The sequence below is a fragment of the Galeopterus variegatus genome, unplaced genomic scaffold, assembly GCF_000696425.1.
Source record: "Galeopterus variegatus unplaced genomic scaffold, G_variegatus-3.0.2 Scaffold2360, whole genome shotgun sequence".
NCBI classification, from domain to species: Eukaryota; Metazoa; Chordata; class Mammalia; order Dermoptera; family Cynocephalidae; genus Galeopterus; species Galeopterus variegatus.
The window spans coordinates 11,001-26,554 of NW_007728471.1; the positions used below are offsets into that span (position 1 = coordinate 11,001).

Genomic DNA, 15,554 nt, shown 5'->3' on the forward strand with positions numbered 1-15,554 from the left:
CCCAATCCCCGTCCCAATGTTCCCCTCCCCCATCCCCCACCCCCCTGCCATGTTCTGCACCAGTGTTCAAGATCTTTACTCCCTAGGATCTCTACTCACTCCCTGCCCTGCAGCCCCTCCCTCCTCCTACCTCCCCCCAACCACTGCCCTACCCCCTGCTTTCTGTCCCCACAGAATCTCTGCTGTGGAAGGAATCTCCCTCCCTCCCAGGCCTCCCCCTCCTGTGTCTGCTTCCTGCTCCTCTCCTCCCCCCCCGCCCCGCCTCACCGAGCACGCGGAGCCAGGTGCGCGCGCTCCTGCTGCCCTGCGGGAACGTGGCGAACTGGCAGGTGTAATTGGCTTCGTCCTCGGCGCGCAGCCCGGACACGACCAGCGATGCGTCCAGCAGCTCCGCGCCTGGCCTGGCGGCCGCGAACTCCAACCTCCCGGGCTCGGAGACGTTGGGTCCCCGCACGGGGTGGAAGACTGCCACACTGCGGTCTCTGCCCGCCGGGCCCCGCCGTATCCACGTCACCAGCGTCACCTGCAGGTTGGGCTCCAGCGGCTGCAGGTGGCACGGCAGCATCACTGAGTTGCCCAAGAAGCCTCGCACCTGGGCGGGCGCCTGCACGCTTATGGCCGCTGTGCCTGCGTGGAAAGCGAGGGCGGATCAGACCCGGGTGTAGACAATGGTACGACCGGGGGGTCGGGGCAGGGGACGGGGGTGAGGGCGGCCAGGAGGGCTCTGCGCCCCTTCATCGCACCTATTATTACCTTATTTCCTGCTATCATTACCCTATTTTCTCGATCTCAGCATCATCGATTTTTAAAAATTGTGGTAAATATTGTGGTTTAAAAATTAATTTACCATTTACGCCATTTAAAGTGTACAATTCAATGGTTGTTATGATTTGAATGTTTGTCCCCTCCAAAACTCATGTTGAAAGTTAATCCCATTGGTAACATGAATTAATGGATTAATAGGTTAATGAATTTAATGGGCTGTCACGGGCATGGGACTGGTGGCTTTATAAGAAGAGCAAGAGAGACCGGAGCTAGTATGCTCAGTCTCCTCACCATGTGATGCCCTGCACCCCCTGGGGATTCTGCAGTTCCCATTAGCAAGAAGGCCCTCACCAGATGCACCCCCTTGACCATGGACTTCACAGCTTCTAGAATGGTAAGAAATAAATTTTGTTTCTTTATAAATTACCCAGTTTCAGGTATTCTGTCAGAAGCAACAGAAAATGAATTAAGACAGTGGCGTTCAGTCATTCACGGTGCGGTGCAGCCATCACTACTATCTAGTTTCGGAACTTTTTCAGTACCTCAGCATCATTGATTTTAAGGTGCACCATGACCGTTGTCATTTACAGCACAACTTGCCATCAGCGGTTAGAGTGTCCCCAATTTAGAAAACGGGAGGAAACTGTGGGTCTTAGAATCCGTGACATATGGTATTACTCTGGGTGGATCCAGCTTGGGAGAATGTACATGGGGGATCCTGGCACAAGAAGGGAGGCAATTATAGCCCGGGGGCTTTGGATCCCTTCAGATCTCTGCTATGAGGCTTCGGGCACGTTATTTAACCTCTCTGTGATTTTTCCCTGTAGTTTGTAAAATGGGACTAATAACAATGAACACTCACAGGGCTCTTACACAGATCAGGGTCTATGTGGAGTGCTTCACACATCTCTCAACATTTAATCCTCAAACAGCCCCCTGAGACAAGCATTACTGTTAGCACCACTTTACAGATGGGGAAACTGAGACATGGAGTGGTTTGCTCCGGGTCACACAGAGGGTAAGCAACAGAAGTGGGATTTGAACCTGGGCTGTCTGTAGCCAGAGTCCTGACCTCTAGTCTACCAGGCCCTATATGAAAATCCTTCTGCCTAGGGCCCCAGCACACAGTAGGTCCTCAATATGTTAGCTCTTATTGACATTAATAAACATAATGCTATGCATTCTTATTAATAATAATAAGGATAACGGAGAAGGTGGGAAGGAGCAAAGTCCTACCACTTACTAGCTGTCTGCTCTTGTGCAGGTGGTGTCACTTCTCAGCCTTAGTTTCCTCATCTTTAAAATGGGGGTTGTTGGAGGATTAAATGATGAAATATATGTAAAGAGATTACACATGATAAGCACTCTATAATGGTGAATATTATAATAATGGTTCAGATGAGAAAGAAGCCAGGAGGTGGTGGACAGAGGTGCTTGGAGCACGCTGGGTGGAGAGAGGACACAGGGTAATTGTGAGCGGTGAGCATGCTGGTCTGGGGTCTGGGTTCGAGTGCCAGCTCTACCACTGACTTGCCGTGGGGCTCTGGGTAAGTGAGTCTGGTTCTCTTAGCTATTTTTTCCTCTTGAGGTGATGCCGAGGTCTCCTCCCTGGTAGGACGGCTGTGGGGATGAAGCTGGGGGAGGGGACCTCACAGATAGCCTCCTCCAACCCTTTCCGCAGTCCCATGAGACACACCATTTTTTCACCACCATCGCACAGAGGGGAAAATTGAGCCTCGGAGCATGAGGTCATTTGCCCAGGCTGACCAGCACATGAGGGGCAGAGCCTGGGTTCGGACCTGGGTGTGGCCCATGCCGCACCCCGGACTTTCCTGTCCTGGTGGAGGGGCTGCGTCTCCGTATCAGCTCACTCACCCAGCTCTGCCACTTCCTGCTGGGCAAGTTACTTCTTTGTGCCTAAGTCTCCTTATCTGTATACAGGGCTCACAATAGGTCCCATGCTGGGAACCTCTTCAAAGGGCTTTGGGCCAGCGATCCTCTTTGCACAGTTTAAGCCTAAGCATCAGCTTTTCTGGAGATGCACCCAATGTTTTGCAAATCACTTTTTTGGGAAATGCTGAGATAAGGAACTCTGGCACTCGGTATTATTACTGTTTACACCTATTATCATCGTTATTGTTATTACCAAGTCCATCCAACATCGTTCAACATCCTCTCAAGACAGCCTCACAGGGAGGACCCACTCTCCCTTCTCCCCCACCACACAAACATTTTATGGAAACAGAGAACTTAGTTAACTTTCCTGAGGTCACACGGGTATTAAATGCCAAAAGCCGAGTTCTGAACCTAAGGTGGGCTGACTTGAAGTAATTTATGAATGAATGAATAAATGAAAGGCCAGGCCCTTAGAGCCAGACATTTGGGATCAGAGGCGGGATGGGGTCATGTGCCACTGTCGCCTCCTTCCCCCATCAACCATCTGTTGTGATTAAGCAGGGTGTGGAGGGATGGTCTGGATACGGTGAGCAGGAGCATGGGGTAAGGTGAGCACGAATGAGTCACCCTCGGCTGATTTCCCGGAAGACGGATTCGTCTTTCGGGAATCTCAGTACCCAAGTAACAGCGGGTTTCCGAGAGGCTGAGAGGAGGGTCGTGCCCGGCCCCGTGTTCCTTCCAGCCCCGGCGCGGAGCGGGCTGGGTGGCGGAGGACGCGGCGCCGCAGCCTCCGGGGACCCAGGAGGCCGAGTGTCCCGGCTGCCTGCGGAGGGGGGACGGGGCGCAGGGGCCGCTGCATTGCGCGGGGGTCACTTACCGGCTCCCAGGGGTGCCCAGGACGGCGACAGCAGCGTCAGCAGCAGCGGCAGCCACGCTGAGGGCGCGGCTCCGGCCATGTTGGGGTTCTCCGGGGTGTCCGCGCCCGGGGCGGTGGCGCGCTCCCTGGTCGCTCTGCCTCGGCCTCTGCTCCTGAGTGTCCTGACGCCCGAGCTGTGGCCCAAGAATCCCCTGGGGGCGGCAGGGGAAGTCCCGCTTCTCCAAACTCAAGAATGACGTGCCGCCCAGTGACGAAGGAGGCGACTTCAGCCACCGGCGCGGAGGAGCTAACCGGGACGGGCAGGTCCAGCGCGCCCCTTGCGCGCCTGCGCGGCGCTCGGCACTCGGTTCCCGCGACAGCCCCGGAAGGTGGGGAGGATGTGAGGATGCTTCCGATGCGACAGTTCCATTCTACAGGCGAAGCCCGCAGACACGGGAAGCAATTTACCAAAGGCTCTCGGACGCTGAGCGGCAGAGCTGAGATTCGAACCCGTCATTGGCACAGATATCGAGCTCTCAACCACCAGGCTGTTCCTCCATTCATCCTAAGTCTATGGGCTTTGGAATCAGACGAGGCCTGGGCTCACACTGGGCTAGATGCTTCTCCTTGTGGGCCTCAGTTTTCCTCCTCTGAAAAATGGGCATGATAATAGTATGTATTCACTACACAGGGGGATTTCTCTTAGGCTTAAACAAGAAACTGCTTAGCCCAATTTCTGATGTACGGTTTGTACTCAGTAAACAGCAGTTATACCAGCAGCAGCAGCAGCAGCGACAATTATTAGTATTGTTGCTTGACAGTGCCGTCAGATAATAATGTTCATGAGAGCGATGATTCATTCATTCTTCATTCAACATGTATTGACTGAGACAGGCAGTATTCCAAGCACTGGAGATACAGCAGAAAACAAGCCAGACAAAAATCCCTGCCTCCAGGAAGCCCGCGTTCTAGCGGAGGGAGACAGACTGCAAACAGATGAACGTACAGCAAGCACACCACGAAGTCTGGAGGCAATAGGGGTTACGGAACAGCATACAGGAGGGAGAGATGAGAGACAGAGAGAAATGAGAGAAACAGACGGAGACACACTCAGAGACAGTGACTGGGGGATAGGGAGAGAGAAAGAGAGAGACACAGAGATAGCAACAGAGGATGAGAACCAGAGAGACGAGAGACAGATGAGCGAGACAGAGACACAGGACGGACAGAGAGAGATATGAGACAAATGAGAGGTGACAGAGAGACCCAGAGAACCATAGGCTCATAGATAGAGCCTGAGAGAATTCCCAGTCCCCAACAGTGTCCATCTTGGCCAGGGTCCCCATGAGGCCCAATGCAGCTCTGGCCCCTGCTCTGCGACCTCCCTAAGTCTTCCTAGAATATTCCTCCTTTGAGTTTTGCTAGTTTGGATTCTGTCCCTGGCTGCCCTTTCTGCCTTGATTCAGATGCCCACTTGTGGGATGCACCCATGGGTGAGCAGATCTGATGCTTGGCGTCTCTCACCCTAGAGGAATGTAGGTGAATTTTTGAATGGAAACATAGAGGTAGGTGTCTTGGAAATCTCAGAATTTTCTGTCATCCTGTTCTGCTTAGTTATTTCTGAATTGGGAACCTGTGGTCACTGTTATGTTCCTCCTCTGGACCATGCTGTCAACATCTGGGGTTCCCCCACCTCTCAGGGATCCCCAGCTATTGTGGCTCCAGCACCTCCTCTCAGAACTCTGGATGATCAGAGGGTGCCTCCCTTCCATGCTGATGTTTGAGCTTCACATCTGGGCCCCCCACCCCATACTCTGCCTCTTCCCCCTGGGCAAATGACTCCTTAGTGACAGGAATGGGCCTCGGCCTGGAAACAAACCATTAAAGGCTTGGTCCTGAATAATTCCATGTAATGGGAATAATACGGGCTCTCAGTCACTGACGCACAAAAGTGGGATCAAGGCAGGATCGGGGGTAAAGGGTAGGGTGAAGGTTGGCATAAAGTCAGAGGTGGAGTCAAGAAATGGGAGGGTCTCTGGGTTGGGCCAGGATGTGGTGGGGGTCAGCAGGAGGGGGAGGGGCTTCAGTGATTGGTGTTCCTGAGTTAAAAAAAAAAATTTTTTTTCAGTCAATAAATACTTGAGAAGGCCAAAAGGTCCATGGGGTCAAAATGGATGAATTAAATCAAATGTCTTGTTTCATGTCTGGAGTAGGGTGGGAGGAAGATGTGGTGGAGGGAAACTTCTGGGTGGGTGAGCCAAAGAGCTCTGTAGCTCCCCGGACAACCCATTTCGGACCCTTCCGCACTTCNTGGGTGAGCCAAAGAGCTCTGTAGCTCCCCGGACAACCCATTTCGGACCCTTCCGCACTTCTGATCCCTGAGGTGTGTCTGGGATCTCATTGAAATGACCTCCTCTGTCTCCTATGGCCCTTTGACAGTCACAGTGGGGGCTAAGTTTCTAATACAGAAAACTTGGGGGACACAGTTCAAGTTTCAGGGAGTTTTGGGGAAATATAATTCGATCGACTGCAGGAGATGAGGAAGACTTTCTTCAAAATCCGTCCTTTGCGTCTGCCCAACACTTTTGACTGTCCTCCTTCCACTTTCCCCTCTGTGTCATTCCTTCCCAAGGCAGAAACCAAAAAAACTCACAGCTTTAGTGTTTCTTGCAGCAGGCTGTAAGTCGACAGGAATGGGCCTCGGCCTGGAAACAAACCATTAAAGGCTTGGTCCTGAATAATTCCATGTAATGGGAATAATACGGGCTCTCAGTCACTGACGCACAAAAGTGGGATCAAGGCAGGATCGGGGGTAAAGGGTAGGGTGAAGGTTGGCATAAAGTCAGAGGTGGAGTCAAGAAATGGGAGGGTCTCTGGGTTGGGCCAGGATGTGGTGGGGGTCAGCAGGAGGGGGAGGGGCTTCAGTGATTGGTGTTCCTGAGTTAAAAAAAAAAATTTTTTTTCAGTCAATAAATACTTGAGAAGGCCAAAAGGTCCATGGGGTCAAAATGGATGAATTAAATCAAATGTCTTGTTTCATGTCTGGAGTAGGGTGGGAGGAAGATGTGGTGGAGGGAAACTTCTGGGTGGGTGAGCCAAAGAGCTCTGTAGCTCCCCGGACAACCCATTTCGGACCCTTCCGCACTTCCGATCCCTGAGGTGTGTCTGGGATCTCATTGAAATGACCTCCTCTGTCTCCTATGGCCCTTTGGACTCCCCCACCTTGGGGCTTTTGTCCCCCATATTTATTTAATCAGTACATATTTATTGAGCACCTACTATGTGCCAGGCCCTGTCCTAGGTGCTGAGGACACAACATGAAGAAGAGACCAAGTCCTTGCCCTCCTGGAGGTCCTATGCAGGGATGGAAACGGGAAGAGCGAGGTAATAAACAGGCAGACAGGTACGGCGTCGGGTAAAGGCCAGTGTGGTCGAGGCCACGAAGAAAGAGAGGGCGGGTGAGGGGGTGTGTTAGTCCGTTTGTGGTGCTTATAACAGAGTACATGGAGCTGGGTGATTTGTAAAGAAAATGAAATTCATTGCTTACAGTTTCTGAGGCTGAGACGTCCAAAGTCCAGCCAGTGGTGGTGACAGTGACTCAGGGGTCTCACATTGCAAGAAGGTGGAAGCAGAGAGAGACAGACAGACAGACTCCCCTCTTCTTTTAAAGCCCTCAGAACCACGCCCCTGACCACCATTTTTAATCCATTCACTACTGCACAGTCCTACAATCCAATCACCTGTTTAAGGCTCCACCTTTCAATTACCATAATAGGACATCCCACCCTCTTGACAGTCACAGTGGGGGCTAAGTTTCTAATACAGAAAACTTGGGGGACACAGTTCAAGTTTCAGGGAGTTTTGGGGAAATATAATTCGATCGACTGCAGGAGATGAGGAAGACTTTCTTCAAAATCCGTCCTTTGCGTCTGCCCAACACTTTTGACTGTCCTCCTTCCACTTTCCCCTCTGTGTCATTCCTTCCCAAGGCAGAAACCAAAAAAACTCACAGCTTTAGTGTTTCTTGCAGCAGGCTGTAAGTCTGTGAACCAGGTTTCACCCACTGACTTGCATTTGGAGGTGGCAAGACAAGCTGGCAGCCCCGTGGGGGGAATTGCTCATTTGGCAGGTCTGCCCGAGGAGGTGGGTGCTGCGGGGTGCTGCATCACACAACTTGGGGGGTGCCACACACACCGTATTCACAGGGAATTCCATAGCCGACAGTGTGTATATTGCTCTGGAATTGTGCAACAGGGCAGCCCTGCATATGGTTCTTTGGAGTAAGGATGGAGTGAGGTTTCTGGAGCCCAGTCCAGGAACATCCGCATGGGAAGCTGGCATTGTTTCTCCTCCATAGCTCAGAGTCTCTCTCTTTGATCCTTGCAGAGGTTCTGCAAGCTACCTGCTAGCTTCTCTGCCTGGACTAACCAGTGGTGTCTATTGTTTATAGTTAAGAGTGGATGATGGAGAATTCTGGAGGGGCACAGGACATTATAGCATGGTCAGGGAAGGTTTGGTTGATTGTATTATTATTCCCAGTTATTTTCTGCCCTCCCTGCAAGAGGATTCTACTGTCCTGCTGTACTGGCAGCAGGCTTGGTCATATGACTTGCTTTGGCCAATGAAATGTGAGCAGACGGGAGGTGTGCTGACTCTGAGCAGAAGTTTTGAAGCTACGGCCTAGTTCATTCATTGCTCTTCTTTTTGATCATGATAACTGCCTGTCCCACATGGGGTTGCTCCTTCAGCCATGATCCCAGATTAAATAGGACATGAGAAGAGCCACACTTGACCTGTAGTCAGTGTGTCACATGAGTGACAAATTGACGATGTAAGCTACCAAGATTTTGGGGTTATTTGTTACTGCAGCAAAATCTAGTAGAAGCTGGTTGATAGAAAAATCATCTCTGAGGTGGTGAGTTTAAGCAGAGCTGTAAAGGAAGTAAGCTCTGAAAATGCCTGGGGATGAGTGTTTCAGGCAGAGGGCATAGCAAGCACGAAGGCCCTGGGGCAGGAAGGAACCTGCTTGACAATTTGAACAGTGAAGGGGCCGGTGTAGTTAGAGTGAAAGGGGTGGTGCGAGGTGAGAAATAGCATTGGAGAGAAAGAAGGGGCTGGCTGTCATGAGGCCTAGCAGGCTGTGGTAAAGAATTCACATTTTATGGAGACTGGAAGACTGGAGGGGGATCCTCTGGCTGAGGATGGAAGCTGCGAACCCAGTGGCATGGGGTGGGGATGAGAAGTGATTGGATTCTAGATGTGTTTGTGTCATCCACTGGGCTGTAAGTTTCATGGCAGCGGACCCAGGGACAAAGGGACTTGCTGAAGAATTGGATGTTGAGGGGGTGGGAGGAGGTGGTGTGAGAGAAAGTGAGGGGTCACAGTCAACTCCAAGGTTCTGGCCTGAGGAAGGAAGGAGCTACCTTTAACTAAGATGGAAAGATGGTAGAAGGAGCGGGTTTGGAAGAAAAAGCAAGTTTGGTTTTGGGCATATCTGCTTGCTTCTGTGTGTCTCCCTGTCATGACTCTAAATTTCTTGAATGTTGGGACCATTTTAGACATTTTCTTCACTCAAGCGCTGAAATATCTTTTGAAAGAATCTCCAAGTGAATGGTTGTCTCTAGTGGTTGTCTGGAGTTCATTCCATTGATGCTGGATCCAAGGATCCAAAAGAATCATCTGGAAGCTTGTATAAATTAAGCAAATATGAATCTATTTCCTTATTCTTCCCTTTCCCACTGAAAAAATAAAATGGTGGCATTGGTCTGTCTCCTCTTGTTTTTCACTTAGCAGCATATCTTTGTGATCTTTCCATGCAAGGACGCATTGAGCTGCCTCATTCATTCATTCACTCATTCATTCACAGCTGCATAGTATTCCATGGCATGAATGAGCCGTAAGTTTTGAACCTGTCCTCAGGGGATGGGCCTTCTGGGTGTTTCCAACACTTTGCACTTGCAAACTGTGCTGCCCTGGGTTACCATATCCATGCCATTTCCCGTGTGTGACAGCATCTGTCACACACATTTCTAGAAGCTGATTTGCTGGGTCAAAAGGCATGCACATTTCTGGTTTTAGAGAATATTCCAAATTGCCATTCAGCACTCATGCCAGCAAAGTAATGGCGTGGCAGTGGATCCTACCCGGGGATGCTCGTGGTAGTCACTGAAATTTAAAAAGTTTCAGATGTGAAACTTTGTCCAAAAGGGTATTGTGTAGGAGGCCTGGGAGCAGGGAGTAGAAATAGAGAAAGAGAAGAAGGCATGGGGGTGTGTGTGTGGGAGAGAGAGAGAGAGGGAGGGGTTGGGAACGGGCTCAGAGTGAGTCCCTTGGTTCAAATTCTGCTCCCACCAGAGTTAATAGCTGGTGATCCTGGGCCGGCCCGGTGGCGCACTGGAGAGTGCGCCGCTTGGGAGTGTGGTGGCGCTCCCACCGAGGATTCGGATCCCATGTGGAGACCAGTTCCCGCTCACTGGCTGCGCACGGTGTGGGCGCAACACCGAGGGTTGCGATCCCGTTACCGGTCAGTAAAAAAGACAAAAAGGAAAAAAAAAAAATAGCTGGTGATCCTAAGCAACCTATGTCACTTCTCTTGTCTTTTCTCTTTCATCAGGAAAATAGGAGATTATAAAAACATGTGGTGACAATGAAGTTATTTAGAAATAAGTTATATGGTTCAAGAAGTTATTCATTTAGCTGCTCAACAAATGACAGCAATTATGACCAGTGTCCTGGGGCTTGTGAGACCACACTGCGTTACCTTGCTGGGCATCCCTGATTAGGAGCTAATTCTGTGAGCAGTGGGGGGCTATGGAGAGTTTTATACAGGACAGGGACCTCACCGCAGTTAAGTCTCATGTTCCTCACATGGAAAACGGTCTCTTTGTGGTGCCATCATGCAGATCAACAGAGAATGGGGTGGTGGTGTTGCAGAGGGCAAAGCATTTGTCTCCTTACACGCGGAGGAAAGAGCTGGAAATGAAAACTCTGAAAACAACCACCACTTGCTGGACCTTCCCCGAGAGCCGACTGGCTACCAGATGGGGCACTTCCCCTCTCTCGTCTCCCACCAGCTCCCACATTCCCACATCCGTGTGGGGTGCAGTGCTACCTCAGAGTGGTTGTTCCCCACCTGTCTCCCCCTCCAAATTCCAGTTTTTTCCGATGCCCAGGGAAGGAAATGAAACCTGCCCTCCACTGTCTCACTGGTGACTAATCAGAGCCACACCCTTCAGCAGCTCTGCGTTGTCAGGTTGTCGGCAGGATGAAGGTCTTTTTTTTTTTTTTGTCTTTTTTTCATGTCCGGCAACGGATCGCAACCCTCAGTGTCGCGCCCGCACCGGACCGGGGACCGGCAACGGGATTGCAACCCTCAGTGCTGCCCCCGCACCTCGCCCAGCCAGTGAGCGGGAACCGGTCTGTATGTGGGATCCGAACCCTCGGCGGGAGCGCCGCCGCGCTCTCAAGCGGCGCACTGTAGCAGTGCACCACCCACCGGGCTGGCCCAGGATGAAGGTCTTTTTTTTTTTTTTTTTTTTTTTATTGTGTTTTATTCATATCCGGCACCGGATCGCAACCCTCAGTGTTGCCCCCGTACCGGACCGGGACCGGCAACGGGATTGCAACCCTCAGTGCTGCACCCGCACCTCGCCCAGCCAGTGAGCGGGAACCGGTCTGTATGTGGGATCCGAACCCTCGGCGGGAGCGCCGCCGCGCTCTCAAGCGGCGCACTGTAGCAGTGCACCACCCACCGGGCTGGCCCAGGATGAAGGTCTTGAGCCTGGCTCACTAAAGCCTGAGTGATCTGACTCCTGATGACTGCTCTGACTTCTCTTCCCCTCCCCCTTTACACATCAGCTGGTGGAAACCCTTGGGGTCACTGTAAACAAACCCTGTTTGCTAGGCATTTGCACTTGCTGCACTCTTTACCCGGAACACTTTTCCTCTCTTCTTCAGCTGGCTGAGGCTACTCTTCAGGTCACAGCTGAGCCATTCCTTCCTCCAGGAAGCTCTCCTGCACACCAGGGCTGGGCAATGCCCCCTCGGGATTTCTGTGGCTTTCCTGTCCCAGCTCCACCCATTCTGAGTTGTCACTCTCTAGGGGTGAGTTTGTGTCATCCACTGGGCTGTAAGTTTCATGGCAGCAGACCCAGGGCCATGTTACTCACACTAGGAAGTGAAAATTTAATTTTCCCACTTGTAAAATGGAGCTAAAAATAGCACCCACTTTCCAGGCTTTGGGGAAATAAACAGGAACGATGCTGTATTAGTTCGTTTCTGTTGCTTATAAGATAAATACTTGAAACTGGGTGATTCATAAAGAAAATAAAATTTATTGCTTATAATTTAAGAGGCTGGGAAATCCAGTTACATCTGGTGAGGGTCTTGGTGGTGGAGACAGTGATACACGGGTCTTGCGTGGCAGAAAATGGAGGAGCAGAGATAGACAGCTCCTCATGTGCTCTCCTTTTAAAGCCCTCAGAACCACGTCCCAGGCCACCATTATTTCCATTCACTACTGCACGGTCCTACAATCTAACCACCTCTTCAAGGCCCCACCTTTCAATTACCATAATAGAATTTCCCACCCTCTCAACACTGTCACAGTGGGGGCCAAGTTTCCAATACCTGGAACTTCAGAGGACATGATGTAAGCTTCAGTGGGTTTGGGGGAGCATTCAATCCACAGCAGATGCATTAGAACCCTTTGGTTCAACACCTGGCAAATATCACCCTCTGGAGTCCTGGCAGCTCTTATTAATTATCTTAATGTGTTTTCCAGTTCAGCTGACTTTTCCCCCAGGAAGCCCTCCTGGACCCCCAGGCTGGATCGGGACTCCTCTCTGGGACCCCACATCCCAGCCCCAACCACTCTGGGTCATCACTCTCTGAGGACAGGTCTGTGTCCCCCACTGGACTGTGAGCATCAGGAGGGTTAGGGCCAGGGCTATTGTGATCACCTCTCAGTCCCCATCACTGCCCAGCACAGGGCTCTACGCAGACCAGGCACTTGAAGAAAGGTATGTTGAATGAACAAATGAGTTAATGAACAGCTTTGGCAATTCTTTGATTTCTATTGTTCTATGTCCATTAGTCTTCTTTCCTATTTTAGCATATATAATTATGTCCCACGACTATGTTGTTAATGCTGGAATTTAGAGAATACTTACTCATGAAGTTGTACGTGTGCAGGTATGAGAGAGAGAGAAAGGGGAGAGAGAGAGAGAAAGAGGGGAGAGAGAGAGAGAAAGAGGGGAGAGAGAGAGTGCTTGAGGAACAGAGTTTGGGTGTTTTGAACGGGGAAGAGGTTGAGAGTGGGTGGGGAGGGGGATGGTTGAAAACTTCAGCAAGAAATGGGCTGGATTTTCTAAATCTAGTCTGCAAACTTCATGAGGGCAGAGACCATGTCTGTATTATTTGTGGAGGTTTCTACAGCATCTAGCATGGGGCCTGCCACATAGGCGTTCGGTGAATATCTGTTAGGTAAATGAATGAACCAGACATGGTTGAAGTAGCCTTGAATCTTGGTGTGTCACTGTAATTCTGAATTACAGGATGCTGTGAGCAGGCCTTGAACTCGGAATAGTTATTTTGGTCCTGGAGGGAGTGGAGAGAGTGTGACACACTGCTGATGAGCAGAGGAAGCAAACACAGGACTGCTGTGCCCCAGTCTCTATCCCAAGCTCTCAGCAGATGTCAGTAATTGATGCAGGCACTCCTTCCAGGCAAACATGGCAGCAGACACCAGAGATCAATACAGGCATTCCTTCTTGGGAAGCGTGAATGGGTTTCCAGAATTCTCAATATAGCACTCTTGAGCAGCCACCACCATTCCAGTAGAGAAGAAATGTATGTGTCTATCCTGGAAAACTAAGATTGGAGGGTAGAAATTATGGCCAGAGGTTATAGCTAGAAACCCCTTGTGAACTGGCTCCTTGTTTATTCACCTTCCCTTATACCCTCGAGGTCATGTTTCACCCCACAAGGACAGAAGAGAAGTGGGTTAGTGTTTTACAGCCTGTAGCAGAACTTCTGGGGCTCAAAAGGATGCAACTTTCTTCATTTTATTCATTCATCCATCTATTCACTCACTCTTTCATTCACTCTTTCATTCAACGAGTGTTTACTGAGTACTCACCACTCAACAACATAGTGAGCAAAGGCAGACACAGTTTCTGCCCTTTGGGACTCAGAATCTATTGGAGGAGACAGATACTATCAAAATGTCACCAAAACTCTTATAAAATGGCAACTTTTGATGAGTATTGAGGAGAGGTTTGCTGAGTGTGTCCAAATTGGGTGGTGAAACCCAGGCAAGTTCTGACTGAGTTGGGATTTTTAAATGAGTAGGAATTAATGGGATGAAGAGAGGAGCGTAAAGCCTCCAGGCAGAGGGAACAGCATGTGCAAACGCCCAGTGGCAGGAGACACCTGGATAAGTGCAAACAAGTGAGGGAGACTAGTTCATTTCCTCTTGTTTCCAGCCACTCAGCTATATGACATTTCTCAGAGTCTGTCACTATTACCTGTGGTCTCATGTGGCTGGGAGGAGGACAGAGCCACAGGCTAGAAAGAAGGCAGGGTCCCTGAACGACTGTGTGCATCAGAGTTTCCCCGATGACCTGCACTGGTCTATGACGAGAGTGAGAAATACCCTTTTACTGGGTTAATCCACTGAGATTTTGGAGATATTTATTACGGCAGGTAGCCAACCCTGACTAAGACAGGGTGGCTGGAGAGGGTGTGGGGCCTTGAGGGGCCATGTGACCAAGTGCTGGCTAATGGAATATGAGCCTGGAATGCGGGTATAGTGGGGGGCCATCCTCACCATGTAACATCCTAAGGAAAGCAGAGCCACAGGTAAAGGAGTCTGGGTCCCTCAGTGACCCCATCAAGGACAGCCTCCTTATCATTCCTGAACTGCTCCCATTTCAACTGTTACATGAGAGAGAAATAAACTTATGTCTTGTTTAAGGCTCTGTGACTTTGGGTCTTTGCACTGCCATGGTTTGAATGTGTCCTCCAAAGTTTATGTGTTGGAAACTTAATCCCCAATGCAACAGTCTTGAGAGACAGGGCCTTCAAGAGGCATGTGTGTGTGTTGTCATTGTGGCAGTGGGTTTGTTATAAAAGTGAGTTTGGCCCTTTCTCGCTCTCTTGCTCTCACCCTCTCTCCTTCTGCCATGGAATGACAGCACGAAGGCCCTCACTAGATGCCGGCACCTTGATATTGAACTGCCCGGCCCCCAGAACTGTGAGAAATATATTTATTTTCCTTACAAATTACCCAGCATGTGGTATTCTGCCATAGCAACACAATGCAGGCTAAGACATGGGGATAATTTTGTCTCATCTGCATCACCCTAAGTCCCTTCTAAGCTGACAGCAGTTCAGCCTTCTCCCTCTCCTCTCCCCCAACCCTGTGTCGGGCCCATTCTTCCTTTTTTTCGCTTCTGCCTGTGGTTAACCAGCACGTCACGACAAATACGGATTCCAGGGAAGTACAGAATCCCTGGACGAAGGAAGTCCTAGGTCTTCTTTGTTTTTGTGTTCTATCCGGTTATAAAATGTTTCATATCTGCATAGTCACAGAACAGCCAGAACAGGTGTGGGGTTCTCAGTTTTCTCATCTGACATCTACCTTTACGGTTCTTTCATGTTTCTGGAAGTTGCGCTTCCCCCCCTCTGGGATGTTGAGATATTATTGTGCTTGTTCCTGTTTCATTCTTTCACCCAGTTCATCCATGCCTTGATGTGGCCACAGGTTCCCTCCTAGCCTCCCCATCTCTAATTTTCTCCCCCAGATCTGGGATATACAACCTTGTTTTGCCAAATGGCATTTAAACCTTTTCACATTAGGGCTTTAATCTCAGCGTTAGTTAGATGTATCCGCTAGGATTAGGCTGGGCCTCAAGGAACACAAGAACTAAACCATCAGTGGCTTAGGAGCGTTTCCCTTTCCATGGGAAAGGAGTTCCGAGCGCGCGCAGGCCCCGCCCCGCGGCCAATGGGCGCCGCCTCCGCGCTCGCGCCCGCC

At 50.4% G+C, this 15,554-nt stretch overlaps 1 protein-coding gene across 1 annotated transcript in view; it reads right to left on the reverse strand.

Annotated features, from left to right (window-relative positions):
- Window positions 1–3,617, reverse strand: part of PVR (poliovirus receptor) — a 9,360-nt gene extending 5,743 nt beyond the window's left edge. Inside the window, exons 1-2 of the mRNA XM_008581458.1 lie at window positions 3,539–3,617; window positions 268–621 (exon numbers count right to left, since the gene is read on the reverse strand). Of these exons, the coding sequence (XP_008579680.1) occupies window positions 268–621; window positions 3,539–3,617 (433 nt within the window). The remainder of the gene's footprint in view (window positions 1–267; window positions 622–3,538) is intronic.
- Between the last annotated feature and the right edge of the window lie 11,937 nt (window positions 3,618–15,554).